Source organism: Phaenicophaeus curvirostris, chromosome 18 (genome assembly GCF_032191515.1).
Source record: "Phaenicophaeus curvirostris isolate KB17595 chromosome 18, BPBGC_Pcur_1.0, whole genome shotgun sequence".
Classification (NCBI taxonomy): Eukaryota; Metazoa; Chordata; class Aves; order Cuculiformes; family Cuculidae; genus Phaenicophaeus; species Phaenicophaeus curvirostris.
Window position 1 is genome coordinate 16,214,553 of NC_091409.1, and position 14,978 is coordinate 16,229,530.

Sequence of the window (14,978 nt, forward strand, 5' to 3'; positions counted from 1 at the left end):
GCCTGTCTAGGCTCTGCCACCACCTGATGTTCCCACGCACCTCCTGGCCTCCTGTGGCTCCACAGGAACTGAGAGGTGAAGAATGGAGGGGAAACTTTGCTCCTTGCTGTGTGTCTGGTGTCCACTGCTGCTCCAGGAGCCAGCCCAGCTCCTTCTGGGGCTGTCCTAAGAGTGCTGGGATAGCTTGGACGATCAGCCCCATTACTCCATGTTCTAACGCTTCCCTTGGGGAAAACATCAGTGTGTACCCATGCCAGCCAGGCCACTGCAGAACTGCAGATGTCAGGCACCAATTGTGCACAAAATCGTGTTTTGTACAGATTCACCACTTTGTCGTTGCTGGTAACTTCATGATTCACTGTTGATGTTTTCCTAGCAGGGTAAGGAGGCATCTGAGCTGCTTGTAACCTGTTTGTTCTCCATTACAGCCTGGGACAATAGAGTTGGACCCCAAGCAGGACAGCAGTGGCCAGCCTGGCAGTTGCATGGGATATAGTTTTCCTTACAGTACTCTACGGAAGCCCATCTCTCAGAGCAGCATGGCAGACTGGGCTTCCAAAAACCTAAACATGCACACACAGGGCATCTTCCGCCGAAGGATCTCCATCTCCAACATGCTGTCCTGGAATGGCGGCTCCATCAAAAAGCCAATGCTCATCACTAGCAACCGTACCATCAAAAAAGAGGCGTGTGAGATGTTCAAACTGGTGCAGAGCTACATGGGAGATCGTCAGACTCGCATGGACCGAAATCATGTAGCGTTGGTCACTGTCACCAAGTGCTGGAGTATGCAGGGGTTACGGGATGAGCTCTACATACAGCTGATCCGTCAGACAACAGATAATACGTGCTACCGAAGTCTGGCATGGGGCTGGGAACTGATGGCCATCAGTCTGGCCTTTTTCTCCCCATCACCCAAATTTCAGTCTTATCTGGAAGGTTACATTTATTGTCACCTTGACAGTGATGAAAACAGTAAGTGTCTCTTGCACATCTGCTGTCCCCAGCAGCTCTCTGGTGGGTTGTGCCACTTGTCAGAGTTGCCTGGCTTTTAAAAATACAGGTAATCACCGGCCAGGGCTGGGGTTTTGTCAGTGAGAGCACAATTTGCTGGGTGAGTTCATCCTTCCTTGGCAGGAAGAATTCTCACTTACGTCTGGCAAAGAAATTCCAGCCCTAGACTGTGCTCAGCTCACCGATCAGTGTGGTGAGATCAGCACTGAAAAAAGCTGGTTTGGACCCACTAAGGCCAGCTTCTTTGAGTTCTCTGAAGACATGATTTATTTCAACATTCATTAAAGCAGGCCAAAAAGGAGATGAATGATAATATAGAATTTTGTAGGGGAGCCATTACAAACAGGCCTTAGCTTGGCAAACAGCTGGGGGTGCTGAAGGATTGCTGGCTTTGTTGCGAGTAGATGTGATTTTTCTGTCCTTCAGGAGCTTTGGGGACCAGCCCATCCTATATTCAGTTATTGCCTCAACTTCAAATTGCCACAGCATCCCTTGCAAAGACAAAAATAGCCAAGTATCATCCTGGAGGATATTTATTGGCTGATTTGTCACTCTTTCAGCAGTGCTCTCTGTCTTCTCCAGTCTCAGGCGAGGAACCAGAGCACCCATTCGCACCTAGGGCTTCAAACGCAGGTTAAATTCCCGCCCTGATCTCCAAGGTGGTTGCAGAGATTCTGCCCCAGCTCCGCTTGCCCTGTGTGTGGCGGTGAGGCCCACGGCAGCAGGGGTGCAATGCCAGCCTTTGCCTTCTGGTTTCACGTTGTAGCCTTAACATGGGTCTCCTTCACTGAACTGCTGGATGTGCAGCACTGGTTTGGGTTTTCATGGGGAACCTAAGCCCTCGTCACCCCTCCTCAAAACCATTCCCTGCAGCTACACTTGGCCCTGGAGCAAAGATCCCTCTGCCAGCACCAGGGTCCAGGCAGCACAGAGAAGTAACAACTGTTTGAGTTGCTCCTTCTGCTGATGTTGAGGCAGGAAGTTTATTTAGGTATAAGCTTGCTGCCTGGAGTCCCTCTCAACTCTTTGGCCCTTTGGAGAAGCGGAGTGATGCTGTGGGCCCCTCGCTCTGGTGTGTTTGGGGCTGGCTGTGGTACAGGACCCTTCCCCAGGCAGCCCTCACGCTGGAGTCGGGCTGGCTGCCATAGCTAAGGGCAGGGCTGGGCTTTGGTATTTTATCATTCTAGAGTATTAATCCAGTGCCTCTCTTGAATTTGCAGTCGCCCAGCGCATCAAGGAGCTCGTGGATCTGAAAAACAAGAAGAACTCAAAATCCAGGAAAAAAAGGAAGCAGAACACTGAAGATGAAGGTAAAGGCAGGCACAGCAGGCAGGGAGCCAAAGGCTGTGCTGACCGGACAGGCAGGGATGCTGAGCTCCACTGAAAATCAGACCGTTTTGGGACACTTGACTGTAGGCACCCGGTGTGAGGGGTTTGAGCAGAGCTTGTCTCAGCAGTGTGGGTGGCAGCTGGGCAGCGTGCGGGATGGGTGGCAGAGTAGCACTCACAGTTGTGTGAGAAAAGGGATTTTCATGTGGATTGCAGACTCGGGGCTGTAATTCAGTTGGTCTGTGTGCGCCATGGGTTCCCTGTAGCACGTTCCAGTGCTAAAAGCCATACAAGTCGTGTTGAGAAGAACCTGTCTTAACAGTAGCAATGGAGTTTGTAAACTGCTACCCAGCCTGAGGACCTTCAGGGGGAACATTAATATCTAGCAATGAGCACTGCCTTTTTCTCTCCAGTGTTGGCTTCCTCCTGTCTGCTCTCCCTGCGCTCTGCAGCCCAGGGTCTGCAATAGCATCTCTGCTGGATAAACAAGAGCTCATGTATTCCCCAGCCTCAGGTTTAACTCCTGGCTGCGGGGTTGTACTTTCTGTGGCTAAAGTCTTGCTAGACTTGGTTGGACTCGATGATCCGGTGGGTCTCTTCCAACCTGGTTATTCTATGATTCTATGATTCTATGAAAGTCCATTCCACTTGTTTTGTATTGCTTTTGGGAAACTTGAGCCAACGCACTGAATTCCTATCAAGCAGCAGTTTATATCACGCGGTCTCAGTATTGTTAAGCTGGGAGAGCTGGCGTCCAGCTCCCTGCGTTGCTGAGACCTGCGTGAGGCCAGCAGGCAGGTGTGTGGGCTGCGGATGCCAGTGGGCGCTGTCCTGTGTCATGGCTCACCCGAGGCAGCTGCAGGCCAGGGAAGGGGCTGGGGAGGCATCTTGGTAACAGCCCTGCCGAAGAGCGTCCCGTTGCTTCTCTGTCTCCAGTGGATTCAGAGCAGAGGCCTGAAATTACACAGGGAGGTTAGATTTCTGGGAGGGATATGTTTTTTTCCTTTCCTGTTCAGGCCCAAGGAAATTCATTCTGAGCCTTTGAAAAGTCATTTTGATGGACTTTGATATCTTTATCAGACAACTCCACGGAGACTGCCCTGCACAGGGTGTGCTCTGTGGGCTGAGCGGGCTCCTCTCTGCAATTGCTGCCTGTATTGTGTGTGCTGCACGTGCTCAGGAGGACAGAGGTAGTTCTTAACTGAAACAAGAAATACTTTTAAAATTTAATATATATATCTGTATGGAATGTTACGAAAAAAGGATGCCAAGATAGCTTCATGAAGTTTCCAGAATGAAGCACTTAAGAGTCCAAAGTGCCTTTGTGGCCTCAGCTGGGACTGGTCCCAGGCTGTTCCCTTCGGTGGACCCTTCCTAGAACAGAAGACTGACTCTGGCAGTGAACCGGGGTGACAGAATTAATGAGCTGGGCTGCCAGCTCCTGCCAGCTTCTGTGAAGAAGGTGAGAGTGCAGCAGAGGAGTCAGGAGGGCCAGCAGGTCCCTTGATCCAGCCTTTTCACAAGTGACAACACCGAGGGTTTTGTCTGGGGTCCGACCTCAGCACTGCCCCTGAAGTACAGGGGATCCTGCTGGAACGCGCCGGGTGCTTGGAAAGATCAGGCTTTGCCCTGGGACACCTGCGTCTGCTGCACCGGCCCTGGTTGCTTGATGGGGGGTGGGGTGGGTGGGATGCAGCTCCCTGAAGGTGCAAGGCTGCTGTGTGAAGGAGTGCATTCATAGCTCTGAAATACTTCAATGCTTAGGGATGCTGTAGCAGTAATTTAGCAGGGATCTGTAAGGAAATTCAATGTACCATCTTCAAACAAACTGAGTAGGAGGTATGTAGGCATATGTGTAAGTCTGTCAGTGAAAACTGGAGTTAGAGCAGTGATTTCCCGTGCACACACTGTGGAGGCTTGTAAGTAAACACTTGGGTGAGTAAACATTCCTCCTCTGACATGCACCCAACGAAATGGTTCTGGAGTTTCCCACGTTTACCTCTGCCATCTCCATTTTCTAGCATAATTCTCTGTGAGTAAATGAAATATGAAAGTGGTGTGAGGTCTTTTCATGGATCAATAACCCACTGGAAGGCAGAAGAATAACAGATAGAAATAAATGATGTGTTCTTGGAAGGATTGTCTGCTGATCCTGCAGGAATGTCAGCTGTGCTTTGGGTCTGTGCAAGGAGGCAAACAGTGAGTGGCAGCTTGGTGTTGGTACAGAATTATGCAGGGCTGTAAAAACTGAGTGTACAGAGGAATCTCACAAGGGTGAGGAATGGAGCAATTGAGCAGCAGAGAAAGCAGTGTTAAGAAAACCAAAGTGTTCTACACAGGGGAGACATCCCTGACTGCATGTGCATCAGCCGGCTCCCAGGGTGCTGTTTCCAGGAGCAAAGACATTCTGCAGCCTGTATATGTATTTCTAGAGATGCATACATTGCTGGGAAGTGGTCAGGAACTAAACAGAGGATGAGGAGCATCGCTGCAAGAAGGACATTGAGAGGCTGGAGCATGTCTGGGGAAGGGGAACAGAGCTGGGGAAGAGGCTGGAGAACAAGCCTTATGAGGAGCAGCTGAGGGACCTGGGACTGTTTAGCCTAGAGAAGAGGAGTCTGAGGGGAGACCTCATCACTGTCTACAGCTGCCTGAAAGCAGGTTGGAGTGAGGAGGGTGCTGGTCTCTTCTCCCGGGTGACAGGCGATAGGATGAGAGGAAATGGTCTGAGGTTGCACCAGGCCAGGTTCAGATTAGACATCAGGAAAAATTTCTTCACGCAGAGGGTTCTCGGGCACTGGGCTGCCCAGGGAGGTGGTGGAGTCATCATCCCTGGAGGGGTTTAACAGATGTGTAGAGGAGGTACTAAGGGATCCGGTTTAGTAATGGACAGGTACAGTTGGACTCGATGATCTCACAGGTCTTTTCCAGCCAAGCAATACTATGATTCTGTGTAGAAAGAGGCAGAAAGCAAACCAGCACTTGGCCACGATTGTGCTGTCTGCTCTGCGTGTCCTGCCCATGGTCCCTCCCAGGCCAGTGAGTGCAGCAGAGGAGCTGGACCTGGGGAAGGGAAGAGGGGAGAAGGTCAGTGGGCTGAAAGGAACTGCAGGTCACCTGGGGAAAGCAAAAGGAGGAACATTTCTAATTGTTTGTCTTAGCAGAAGGATTGGAATCTGCCAGGTTTTGTTGTTGGGCTTTAATAGTGCTGTGTCGTGAGGCACAAAATGAACTCATAAGGAAACAGCAAAGCAGGGTCTTGTGTGGGGTATGAGTGTAAACAGGTTTAGGAAGAAAAGGAACAAATTAAGCAGAGGGAGGTCTGTCAGTGAGTGGTTGATGGTCCAGTGCCTCAGAGTGTCCCCACCTGCTGGTAGCCTGTCGTCTTGGAGAGGTGTTTGCGGAGGAATACTTATGCTGTCAAAGCACGGCGTCCCTCAGGTAGGGATGGTGATGGAGAAGCATTGCTGGGATCCAGAAGGATGCAGTGCTGGTGAGGAGGAGGGGCTCAGGCACTGCTGTGGTGGAGGTGCCTGGCCAGATCTGAGGCAGGAGAGCAGCACAGCACAAAGCCCAGCTGAGCTGCGCAGGAGGCCCCATCTGAGAGCTTCCTCACGGCCAGACTGAGGCACATGAGAGGCCAGGGTATGTCAGAAATGCCGAGACAACAGCCTCTGCCGTGCTGATACACGTGTCCCATGCCCAGGCTCTGAATCCACGCTGTTTGCTGCATTTTTTAAGACAATTTTTGGCAGGAGAGCTTTCAGTCTGTTCCAGAGGGTGTGTTCCTGCCTGTGTCCTGCCCGGGTATTTACTTGTTATAAAAGGTGAGGTTCTTCAAAAATTCTTTACAAGTGTTTCTAGGCCAGCACATGGAAAAAATATTTCCCTTTGCAAACTCTTTTTCCCTGTGGGGGTTGTTGGTAGTCTCCTGTTCCCGAGCTCTTGAGGCTGCTGTGGTACCAACTGGAAATAATGGATCGGCTTGGAATTCATGTGTTCACGACATGCCCAGGGCAGTGGGGTTGCTGTCAGTGTTAGCCCTTTCCCACTGGAGCAGGCGGAGCTGCATGTCCCTGTGCCAGGGGTGTGAGCTGGGGTGTGGAGGGAGGTTGCTGGTGAGGAGAGCCGTGCATGCAGGATGGGCTCCTGCGCAGAGCTGCTCTCGAGCTGAGTGTTTTAAAAGCAGCCAGATGGCCAAGACGGGTTGCTGGTTTGGAAAAGCAGAGGCTAACGCTCAAGTCTGCTCCTCGTCACTGTGTTTTCCACTCGAGCTCGCTGCTTCCTTCCCAGCCTCTCCACATCTCCTTCACTCTGTGTGTGCCCTGGGAGCGCTGGCGTCAGCACAGGTGACTTCTGCTACGCAGCAGGGAGGCTGCACAAAGCGTGGTTGAGGTGCGAACACCTGTGGGAGCCCTTCGTGCTGCACTTACACAGCAGAGCGCAGTGGCCCCAGCCCTCAGGGCTCCCTCTGCTCTTCTGGCAGTTCAGATCCATGGGCAGTGACAGTTCCTCGTGCATGGGGCAGGTTTGGTTTTCTGTTTATATGCCTGAAATTCTGTTGGCTCCACACATAGCCCCACAGTCCCCCTGGCTCAGAGGCTGCAGCCTGGTCGTCCCTGGGAGCAGGGTGTCTTGCTGCACAAAGCGCAGGATGTTGGGTTTAGGCTTTTCCCAGGATCAAGGAGCTTTCTGGGAAAGTACAAAACAGGCTGACAGCAGAAGTGTCCAGCTGCTGCCTATGCGCCAGCAGCGCAGGCTCTTCAAGGCAGCCAGATCCTTTGTGAAGCAGATGACACTTTGCATCGGGGTGTGTCTGCACATTTTAACAGCAGAAGCCGTAACCTGAAACAGCGAAGCATCACAATGCAGCTCATTGGTTTTATTTTCTTTAATCTTTAGATGTTTCTGGTATAAATCATGACTGGAATTAGCAGGATTTTTGCACATGGGGAATATTTTGCTTTAGATAATGCCAAGAGAGAGAAATTCCTAAAACTGACTTTCTTGTCCATTGACTGCGGAGAGGGTGATGCTGTGGTGCATCCTTCAGCCTCGCTGCGGCGTTACGGAGAGGCTCTGCTTCAGCCAGGTAGAGCTGACTGGGGCCAAGGGGGCTGGTTCCATCATGGGGAGTGGAGGGCTGCGGCTCATCTGCTGGCTAAGAGGAGAACGAGGAAAATCGGAAAAGCGCATCTCCCACCTTTGTGGATTGTTGTTCTGCTTGGGAAGAGCTTGTCCCTGCATTGAGAGGATTTGAGGGACTCCAGGCTCCTGAGCAGCATACCTGAGCCACAGGGTGTGTGAAGGGCTGCTCTGAAACAGGCAGCATCTGACCAGAATGATGATTGTAAAAACCACAAGTGTTTTGAACTGTGCTGCGAGCTTTGAGCCTGGCAGGGAGTCAAATAGGACAGATCTATTCACTACTTTCAGCGAGCAGCTTGGGTTGGACTTGAAAAAGAACAAAAGGGCAACGGTTTGGAAAAACTCTCCCAGCAATCAGTGCTCTGTCAGTGCAAACATTTCTCTTGGTGCCACAGGGGGATTAGCTCTGTGCGTCCTGCCTCCTTTTGCTCTCTGAGTTCACTGAATCGAGAGCAGACGGAGCAGCCGTTTTTGAAGAGTGCTGCACCTTTTGCGGTGAAGCTCCCAAGCTCCAGGGTGCCTGGTTCCCTCCTGTCACAGAGCACGCCCCAGCCGCACGGTACAGGGTCAGGCCGGGGAAGGCTGCAGGGAGGAGAGCGAGGAAGCCTTCTGTAGGGCTTTGGGAACCCTGCTGTCTTCCCATGCCTCTCCTGGCATCCTGAGCTCACTCTCGGGGCTGACTCTCTGGCTCCACACACCTTTCTCTGCTGCCTCTCACTGGCCCAGGACTGCAGTTCTTGAATCGTAAACAATTTGTTTAAAACACTTGGAGATCTTTCCCGCCAGGAGGCTGGCTCTGTGTCATTTTGGCAGAGGTCTGGCACTACGTAAATACTCAGCCCTGTGCCCGTGAGCTGCACCGCTGGGAGTCTTCGGGGTGCTTAGCGTGAAGTTCTGTCCTGCCCGCACAACGGGCTGTGCAGAAGCAGAGCGGCTGTGTCGGTGCGAGGTGCTGCGCTGGTGCCATCGGAAGGGCTCTGGTGTGCTGAGTGTGTGGTGCTGCGGGCTGACTGCTTGTTTCTCCTCACCCCTAGGTCTGCCCATCAGCACCTACGCCAAATACTGCTACCGGAAACTCCAGAAAGTAGCTGTCACTGGAGGCAAAAAGGTAAGCAGCTGCCCTGGCCCTGGTGCCTCTAGGCTGCCTGTCCTGCTTCCCAGAGCAGTCAATCTTGTGGCTCTCGTGGAGGTCACCGTTGATTCAGCAATTGGAAATAGAGGTAGAGTGAGTGGGAGAGGCTTGCTCAGGGCTCGTCTCCCCAGGGACGTGCGGGAGAAGTCTTCTGCCCAGATCCCACCATCCTGGTAGACAGCGGTGCCTGCCGGGCTGGTGCTCACACGGTAGGTGCTCCCTGCTTAGGAATGCGGAGGATGAACCTGGTGTTTGCCTGTCTCCGGCGCAGGAGGAGCTGTCTGTGCAGGGGATGCCCAGTGTTTGGGTTCTTCATGTGAGGGAAGAGGCTCCCTGTGCCACTGGGTGCGTGGGCTGGGCCTTGCGGCTGGTTTAGTGCGGAGCTGTTCGTTCCCAATTCAGCAGAGAATGCTGATGCAGAGGGGAGACTCTGTGCTCTGCGTTGTCTGCAAACTTCCCTCCTCCCTTCCCTCCACGCAGTGCTGTGTGGGGCTGTGAAAGCTGGCAGGCAGCCCCAGCGTGTCCATCCCACGTCTCTGAGTGAGACCCAGGCATGTTTTCTTTCCGAAAATTCCTCCAGGGCCTCCCTGCCATGTGGACGCCACGTACAGCGAGATAATAGCTGAAATACCTCCGGGGGTATGAAGGCTCCCAGCATCCCCAAGGGGGCAGAAGAGGAAATCTCTGGACACGCATTACACATAACTGCTGCCCTCTGCGGGGTCAGTAGGAGCTTCCCCCCATCATGCCTCCCACTCAGCCGCGAGGTCGCTGCTGAATGGCCACAGCGCTGGGCAGCTTGTCCCTCTGTGACAGAGCTCTGTTTCTCCCAGTCTCTACCAGGGGAGATTCAAAGCCCCTTAAAAGTGCCGGTGTCTTTCAGAAGCAACAAGTCCCAGTGCCTGCCTTTCAGAGAGCTTTAGCACCCCTGAAAGTGAAGTTTTCCCTAGAGTTGGCCATAGCTGGAATTCCTTTCCCCAAAGGCTGTTTTTCAGCTGTTCCATGGCCCAGCGCTTGCCCGGCACGGAGCCAGTGTACACATGCCCTCTGCTGACTTCTCCATGGCCAGGGATAGGCTGGGCTCCATCCTTCCTCCCACTGCACCAGCAGGCAGAGCTACAGCTGGGGCAGCATCCCCCAACACACAGCAACAAACCCCCTGCAAAACCAGCCCAAACTCTCCAAAGCCATCTCCTGCCAATGGGCAGCAGCTTCTCTGCTCCTCTGGGGCCTGATGAGGTGAACTCCTCCTGATTTTTGGAGGTGGAGGCTGCAGAGGAGGCTCACAAAGTGTCCATGCATTGTTGCAATCATCCCCAGGTCACTCTTGCTCTGTGCGCTACGGCTACACTGAACTCTTTTCTGTCCTCAGGGCCTCTGTAAACCGACAGTGGAGGAGATAGTGCATGCCAGGAATGCCATCGTGACACCGTCACTCTTCGGCAGCTCTCTGGAGGAGATCATGCAGCGGCAGCAGGACTTGTACCCAGAGAACAAGCTGCCCTGGGTGCAGACGCAGCTATCGCAGCAGGTCCTGGCTCTGGGAGGAGAGCAGACAGAAGGGATTTTCAGGTGGGCTTTTAGGATCTTCTGTTGCTTTTGAGCCACCCACGTGTCAATCCTTAAAGCCAAGAAATCAAGACTGAGCTACACAGGTTTCCTCTTCCCTCCGAATAGCACTCTGCCATGGACTGGAAAAACCCCAACCTCTCCCATGTTCAGGAATCACTTCCTAAAGTAGCTTTAGCCTGTTTGCCTGCATTAGCACAGAGGCGACGGTGTAGGTGTGACCTGACCTGTTTAGGACAGCCAACACCCAGGCAAGGCACTGAGCTTCTGTCAGCTTCCACAGCAGTAGTTGGCCAGCATGGGGAGGAGACGAGAGCTTGGGTTCCTGGCAGAGCAGTTCCTCAGATGCTGCAGATGCCTTGAGGCACAAGACATGGGGAGTAAAGAGAGAGAAAGAATCTGTGTAGTGAATGTAGAGGATTCTGGTGTGGGTTTGGGGGCTTTGGGGTTTTTATTAGAGATTTCTGTTAGGTTTTCAGTAGCTAAATTTGATTTGTGTTAGCAAGCAAAGGATCAGCTCTCCCGTGTAAGGGTTTCTAATATCAGTGTATTTATCCAGAGGTGCTGCTCATCTTTGGACGGAACGTGCTGCAGAGAGGCCTGGTTACAGAAAACAGCCACTCCAGAGGGCAGGACAATAGTTGATGTCTAAGTGGGAAAGAAACAAATGTTTTTTCTACCCCTGCTTTAAGGCTGTGTCTAAAACCAGGCAACCTCTGCTTTCTGAGAAGCTGCTGCTGTCGCTGCCACGGGCACACACTCCTTTCTCCCCAGGGCCCTGGCAGCAGCTTTGGAGCCACAGTTTGCCGGCCAGCTGCCACAGCAGGCACGTTGCCCTGTTTGCTCTCAAAAGCACCTTTGCCGTGTCTCTGTTTGCAGGATACCTGGGGACATAGATGAAGTCAATGCATTGAAGTTGCAGGTGGATCAGTGGAGAATCCCAAGCGGCCTCAGTGATCCCAACGTCCCAGGTACAGGAATACAGCGGGTGTGTGCGCTGTAGCCTCAGAGGGGAAGGCACTGGAGCAGCTCAGCTCTGCTGCTGCCTGGGGACCTGTACAGGAGCTGACTGCACCAGACGGGTTTTCATTCTGTGCCGTCCCGCTATCTTTCCAATCACTGCCCGTAGTAAAACTAGGGGTGGTAAGGGGACCACAGTCTCCAGCTGGCTCTAGTGCAGGAGGCTGGGCAGCGTGCGGGGCGACTGGGAGTCATTCAGGAGCAGCACTCTAGCTCCACGTTCTCATTGTCCTGTCCTTTAGACAGCCCCAGATCTGCTTCCTAGAGGAGTAGGTAGACAATAATCACTGTTTGCCTCTAACTGACCAGTTTTGCTGCCTGAGAATTTCAGAGCTAAGACTGAAATAAGGTGAAACAGCACAAATGCAGAATCCCTTCTCTGTCCTCCCATTTCCCAAGGGATTCAGTCCTGCTACCAAGTTTGTCTCTGAAGGAGGTGGGGAGGTGACCAGAGCTGTTCTTACATTCTGCTTCCTGCCCAGCCTCTCTTCTTAAGCTGTGGTACCGGGAGCTGGAGGAGCCCGTGATCCCCCAGCAGTTCTACAAAGAGTGCATCAGCAACTACGAGAACCCTGACGCTGCTGTGGCTGTGGTGCAGCGTTTGCCAGAGCTCAACAGGCTGGTGCTGTGTTACCTCATCCACTTCCTGCAGGTAGGTGGCCCCAGAGCCCTGCGCCCCTGTGCTGGCCTGGAGCCTGGAGCAGATGGGGCATGGTTAGTGGGATGGCTGTGGTGGGCCATCGTCAGGGGTTTAGGACATCTTGTCTTTGTTTAAGGTGGGATTGATGGAGGGGATCTGCTGGCCTTGACCCTTATGGGAGCAATAAACTGTGTTCCTGGTCTTGTGGACCACGGGGCGGGCTGATCCCAGAGGTTGAGATCTGCAAGGTGTTCCCTGTCTGCTGAGGCTCCCATGCTGTTGGAGCTATGTTGGAGCACTTGTTCTTCACTTGGGAATGAGTAGTGGCTGGGACATTGTCCTTCAGCGAGGCTGCATCTCATTTGTGCTCGCACCTCTTCTCCGGCCACGTGTTTGGAGTCTCTTACCCTTTTCCATCGCTGCAGCTGAATGTCTTCTCATTACCTGCAGATCTTTGCTCAGCCATCGAATGTGGGCAGAACAAAGATGGATGTGAATAACCTGGCCATGGTGATGGCCCCCAACTGCCTGCGCTGCCAGTCTGACGACCCTCGTGTTATCTTTGAGAACACACGGAAAGAAATGTCCTTCCTTCGTATGCTGATCGTGCACCTGGACACGAGCTTCATCAAAGGGCTGATCTGAGCCACTGGCCCTGGGGTCCAAGACAGCTCTGGGGAGTTGCTGGCTTCCTGAAGTCTTCTCCCCTCCATTTAGGTTTCCTACATTGTCCTTGTCACAGCCTGAGCATCTCCCAGCATCTGACCTTGAGGACTTAGACACTACTGTAAGGCTCAGGCTGTTCAGCACCAGGAAGTCCTTGGACATGCCAGGCCATATTCCATGGTTCCTGGCCTTGCAGTGTGTGTCAGAAGGGCAGCCCTCCTCTTTGGAGCAGCAGGACTGATTGTTCGCTGAAAGGGTTGTAACATCCATCAGAAGCTGCTGCCTGGGGCAGTGACGCTCCCCTCCTCCCTTCTGGAGGCAGGAGTTGGCTTCAAATAAGAGAATGTCACTCGTCACTCATGTGTTGTGGCATGAGCTGGTCGTGGGGGATATGCTGCCTCACTGGGGATAATTCCACTGCAACGGAGTGAGCCTGGTTCACCTCTGCAGGCTGGAGGCGTGAGGGCTGTTCTGCTGGTAGGGACGTGGTCCCTGAGGCAGAGGGCTTCCTGGGACTGCTTTAATCAGTGGCAGCACATTGCAGCCCAGGAGAGGAGGAGTTTGAGCTTCTGCTGCTGGGGCTGGACAGGCAGACATCCCACAGCTGGCAGTCCTGGCAGCCAGATCCACATACCATCCATCTCGCCTTCTCCTTCAGGCAGTTTCAGAGCTTCAGCAGCACCCACCCACACCATGGGCTGGGGACAAGAGGAGGCCACAACAAACAGATAAGCAACCTCTCTGTCATTCTCCTCACGAGGGCAGTATCCTCTGGAGTGGTTCCCCCAGTAGCCTTGCAGCTCCTTTTTCCTAGGGCAGCGTGAGCTGACACCAGCTTTTCTGAAGAGCATCTGTGACCATGCTTGGAGCAGCCTCCACCCCTCCTTCCAGGTTCCAGGTCCTTCCCAGACTGCTCTGCCTGGGACCGAATGCCTGTTTTGTCCACCCTCCTTGTTCAGCCAGGTCTAAAGAAAGCAGGGATGGCTCCCAAAGGTGAGAGTGCTCCTGTGCTAGACGTGCCTTCCCAGGCAGAGCAGGAGCATTGCTGTGTGTCGATATTGCCTAGAGTCAACTGTGGCACCTATGCTCTTCCCCACCAAATTCCCATGGGAGTTGCAGAGGTGTTGGGCAGGGAAGGGGAAGGAAGAGAAGGGCAGAGGCAGGTGTGAGCGGCTGAGGTAGGGGAGGTGTCAGGCAGGCAGCTCAGCATTCTCTCTGGGATCTCCTGGTGTGCCTGAATGGGGTTTCAAGGGCGCATGTTTACTTGGATGAACCCCACCACAGGAGTTCAGTTTGTGCCCAGCTGAACAAGGGCCGTGGTTCCTCTCCTTATAGCAGGTGCTTCTGTGGGACAGGAAATCAGGGTTAGCCCTGCCAAACGCCTCAAAAGTTAAACCCCTCCAGCTTTCTGTGTGCATGAGGCATGGAGTGGACAGGGTCTTTCAGAGGCAGCGCCTGTATTTTCCTGCAGCCTCCAGCTACTGTTGCATGTTTCCTAGCAAGCAGCAGTTGCCAATTCTGTGCCATCCCGGTCTTTCTCTTCCTTTGACATGTTCACCCTGCTGGAGGCAGGACTGCTGCAAAAGACTGCATGTTGGGGTTACTCGTACGATGCCAAGTCTGCTGGTAGCATCCGAGTTTGCCTTTGCGTTTCTGCATCCCTGTCACTTTCAGGTGGGGACCTGGGATCATCCTCTGCTGATGGCAGCGGGCAGCCGAGCCCTGACAGCAATGAGGTTTAATGCTGATGTCTGAGCCTGTTGCAAAAGCTCGGGCATAAAGTGCCACCTGCAGAGTGCCCTGAGCCTGCTGGCTGCTGCGGTCTCCCAGCGTGCGTGAACGGGGTGTCCAGGGCACACATTTACTTGGATGAATCCCACAGCAGTTGTTCAGTTTGTGCCCAGCTGAACAAGGGTCATTGTTCCTCTCCTTGTACCAGGTGCTTCTGTGGGCCAGGAAATCCGTGTTAGCCCTGTGAAACACGCCCCTAAAAGTGCCAGGGTCTGCTTCCCACACCCATCCCAGTTCTTCGAAGCCATTCGGCTTGGTTTGGCCTGAAGTGCTGAACAACTAGTACTGCAGATGCGAGGCTGCTTTCGCAGAGTCGTAGGCAGGCAGGGGGATTCAAATTGCTGAGCAGGCATGGGTGCCACATCCTGCTCCTGGGTGGTGAGCACCACGCAGTCCCTGCTCCTTTCTTTGGGCGGCAAATGCCTGTGCTGCGCTTCGGCTGCAGCCAACACCACATAGGTGACCCGTGCTGTTCCTTGCACTTAGCTGTAGCAGGCAATCAAACCATAGGCATTTGCTGCCATTACAGAGGAATGCTTCTTGCCAGGGCTGAAAATAGGCTGATAAATGACACTGGATATTATTTTCTCTGCCAACAGATTTGTAAATACGAATCAGTAAAACAGCCTCTTCTCCGTTATAATAATAAATACAAACTCCATGGTTGTT

General features: G+C 53.2%; 1 protein-coding gene across 1 annotated transcript in view; it reads left to right on the plus strand.

Moving 5' to 3' along the window:
* The window catches only part of LOC138728667 (rho GTPase-activating protein 39-like), a 56,767-nt gene extending 41,789 nt beyond the window's left edge, over positions 1-14,978 (plus strand). Inside the window, exons 4-10 of the mRNA XM_069872206.1 lie at positions 429-975; positions 2,235-2,324; positions 8,526-8,599; positions 9,996-10,195; positions 11,072-11,163; positions 11,695-11,864; positions 12,303-14,978. Of these exons, the coding sequence (XP_069728307.1) occupies positions 429-975; positions 2,235-2,324; positions 8,526-8,599; positions 9,996-10,195; positions 11,072-11,163; positions 11,695-11,864; positions 12,303-12,497 (1,368 nt within the window). The 3' untranslated portion in view covers positions 12,498-14,978. The remainder of the gene's footprint in view (positions 1-428; positions 976-2,234; positions 2,325-8,525; positions 8,600-9,995; positions 10,196-11,071; positions 11,164-11,694; positions 11,865-12,302) is intronic.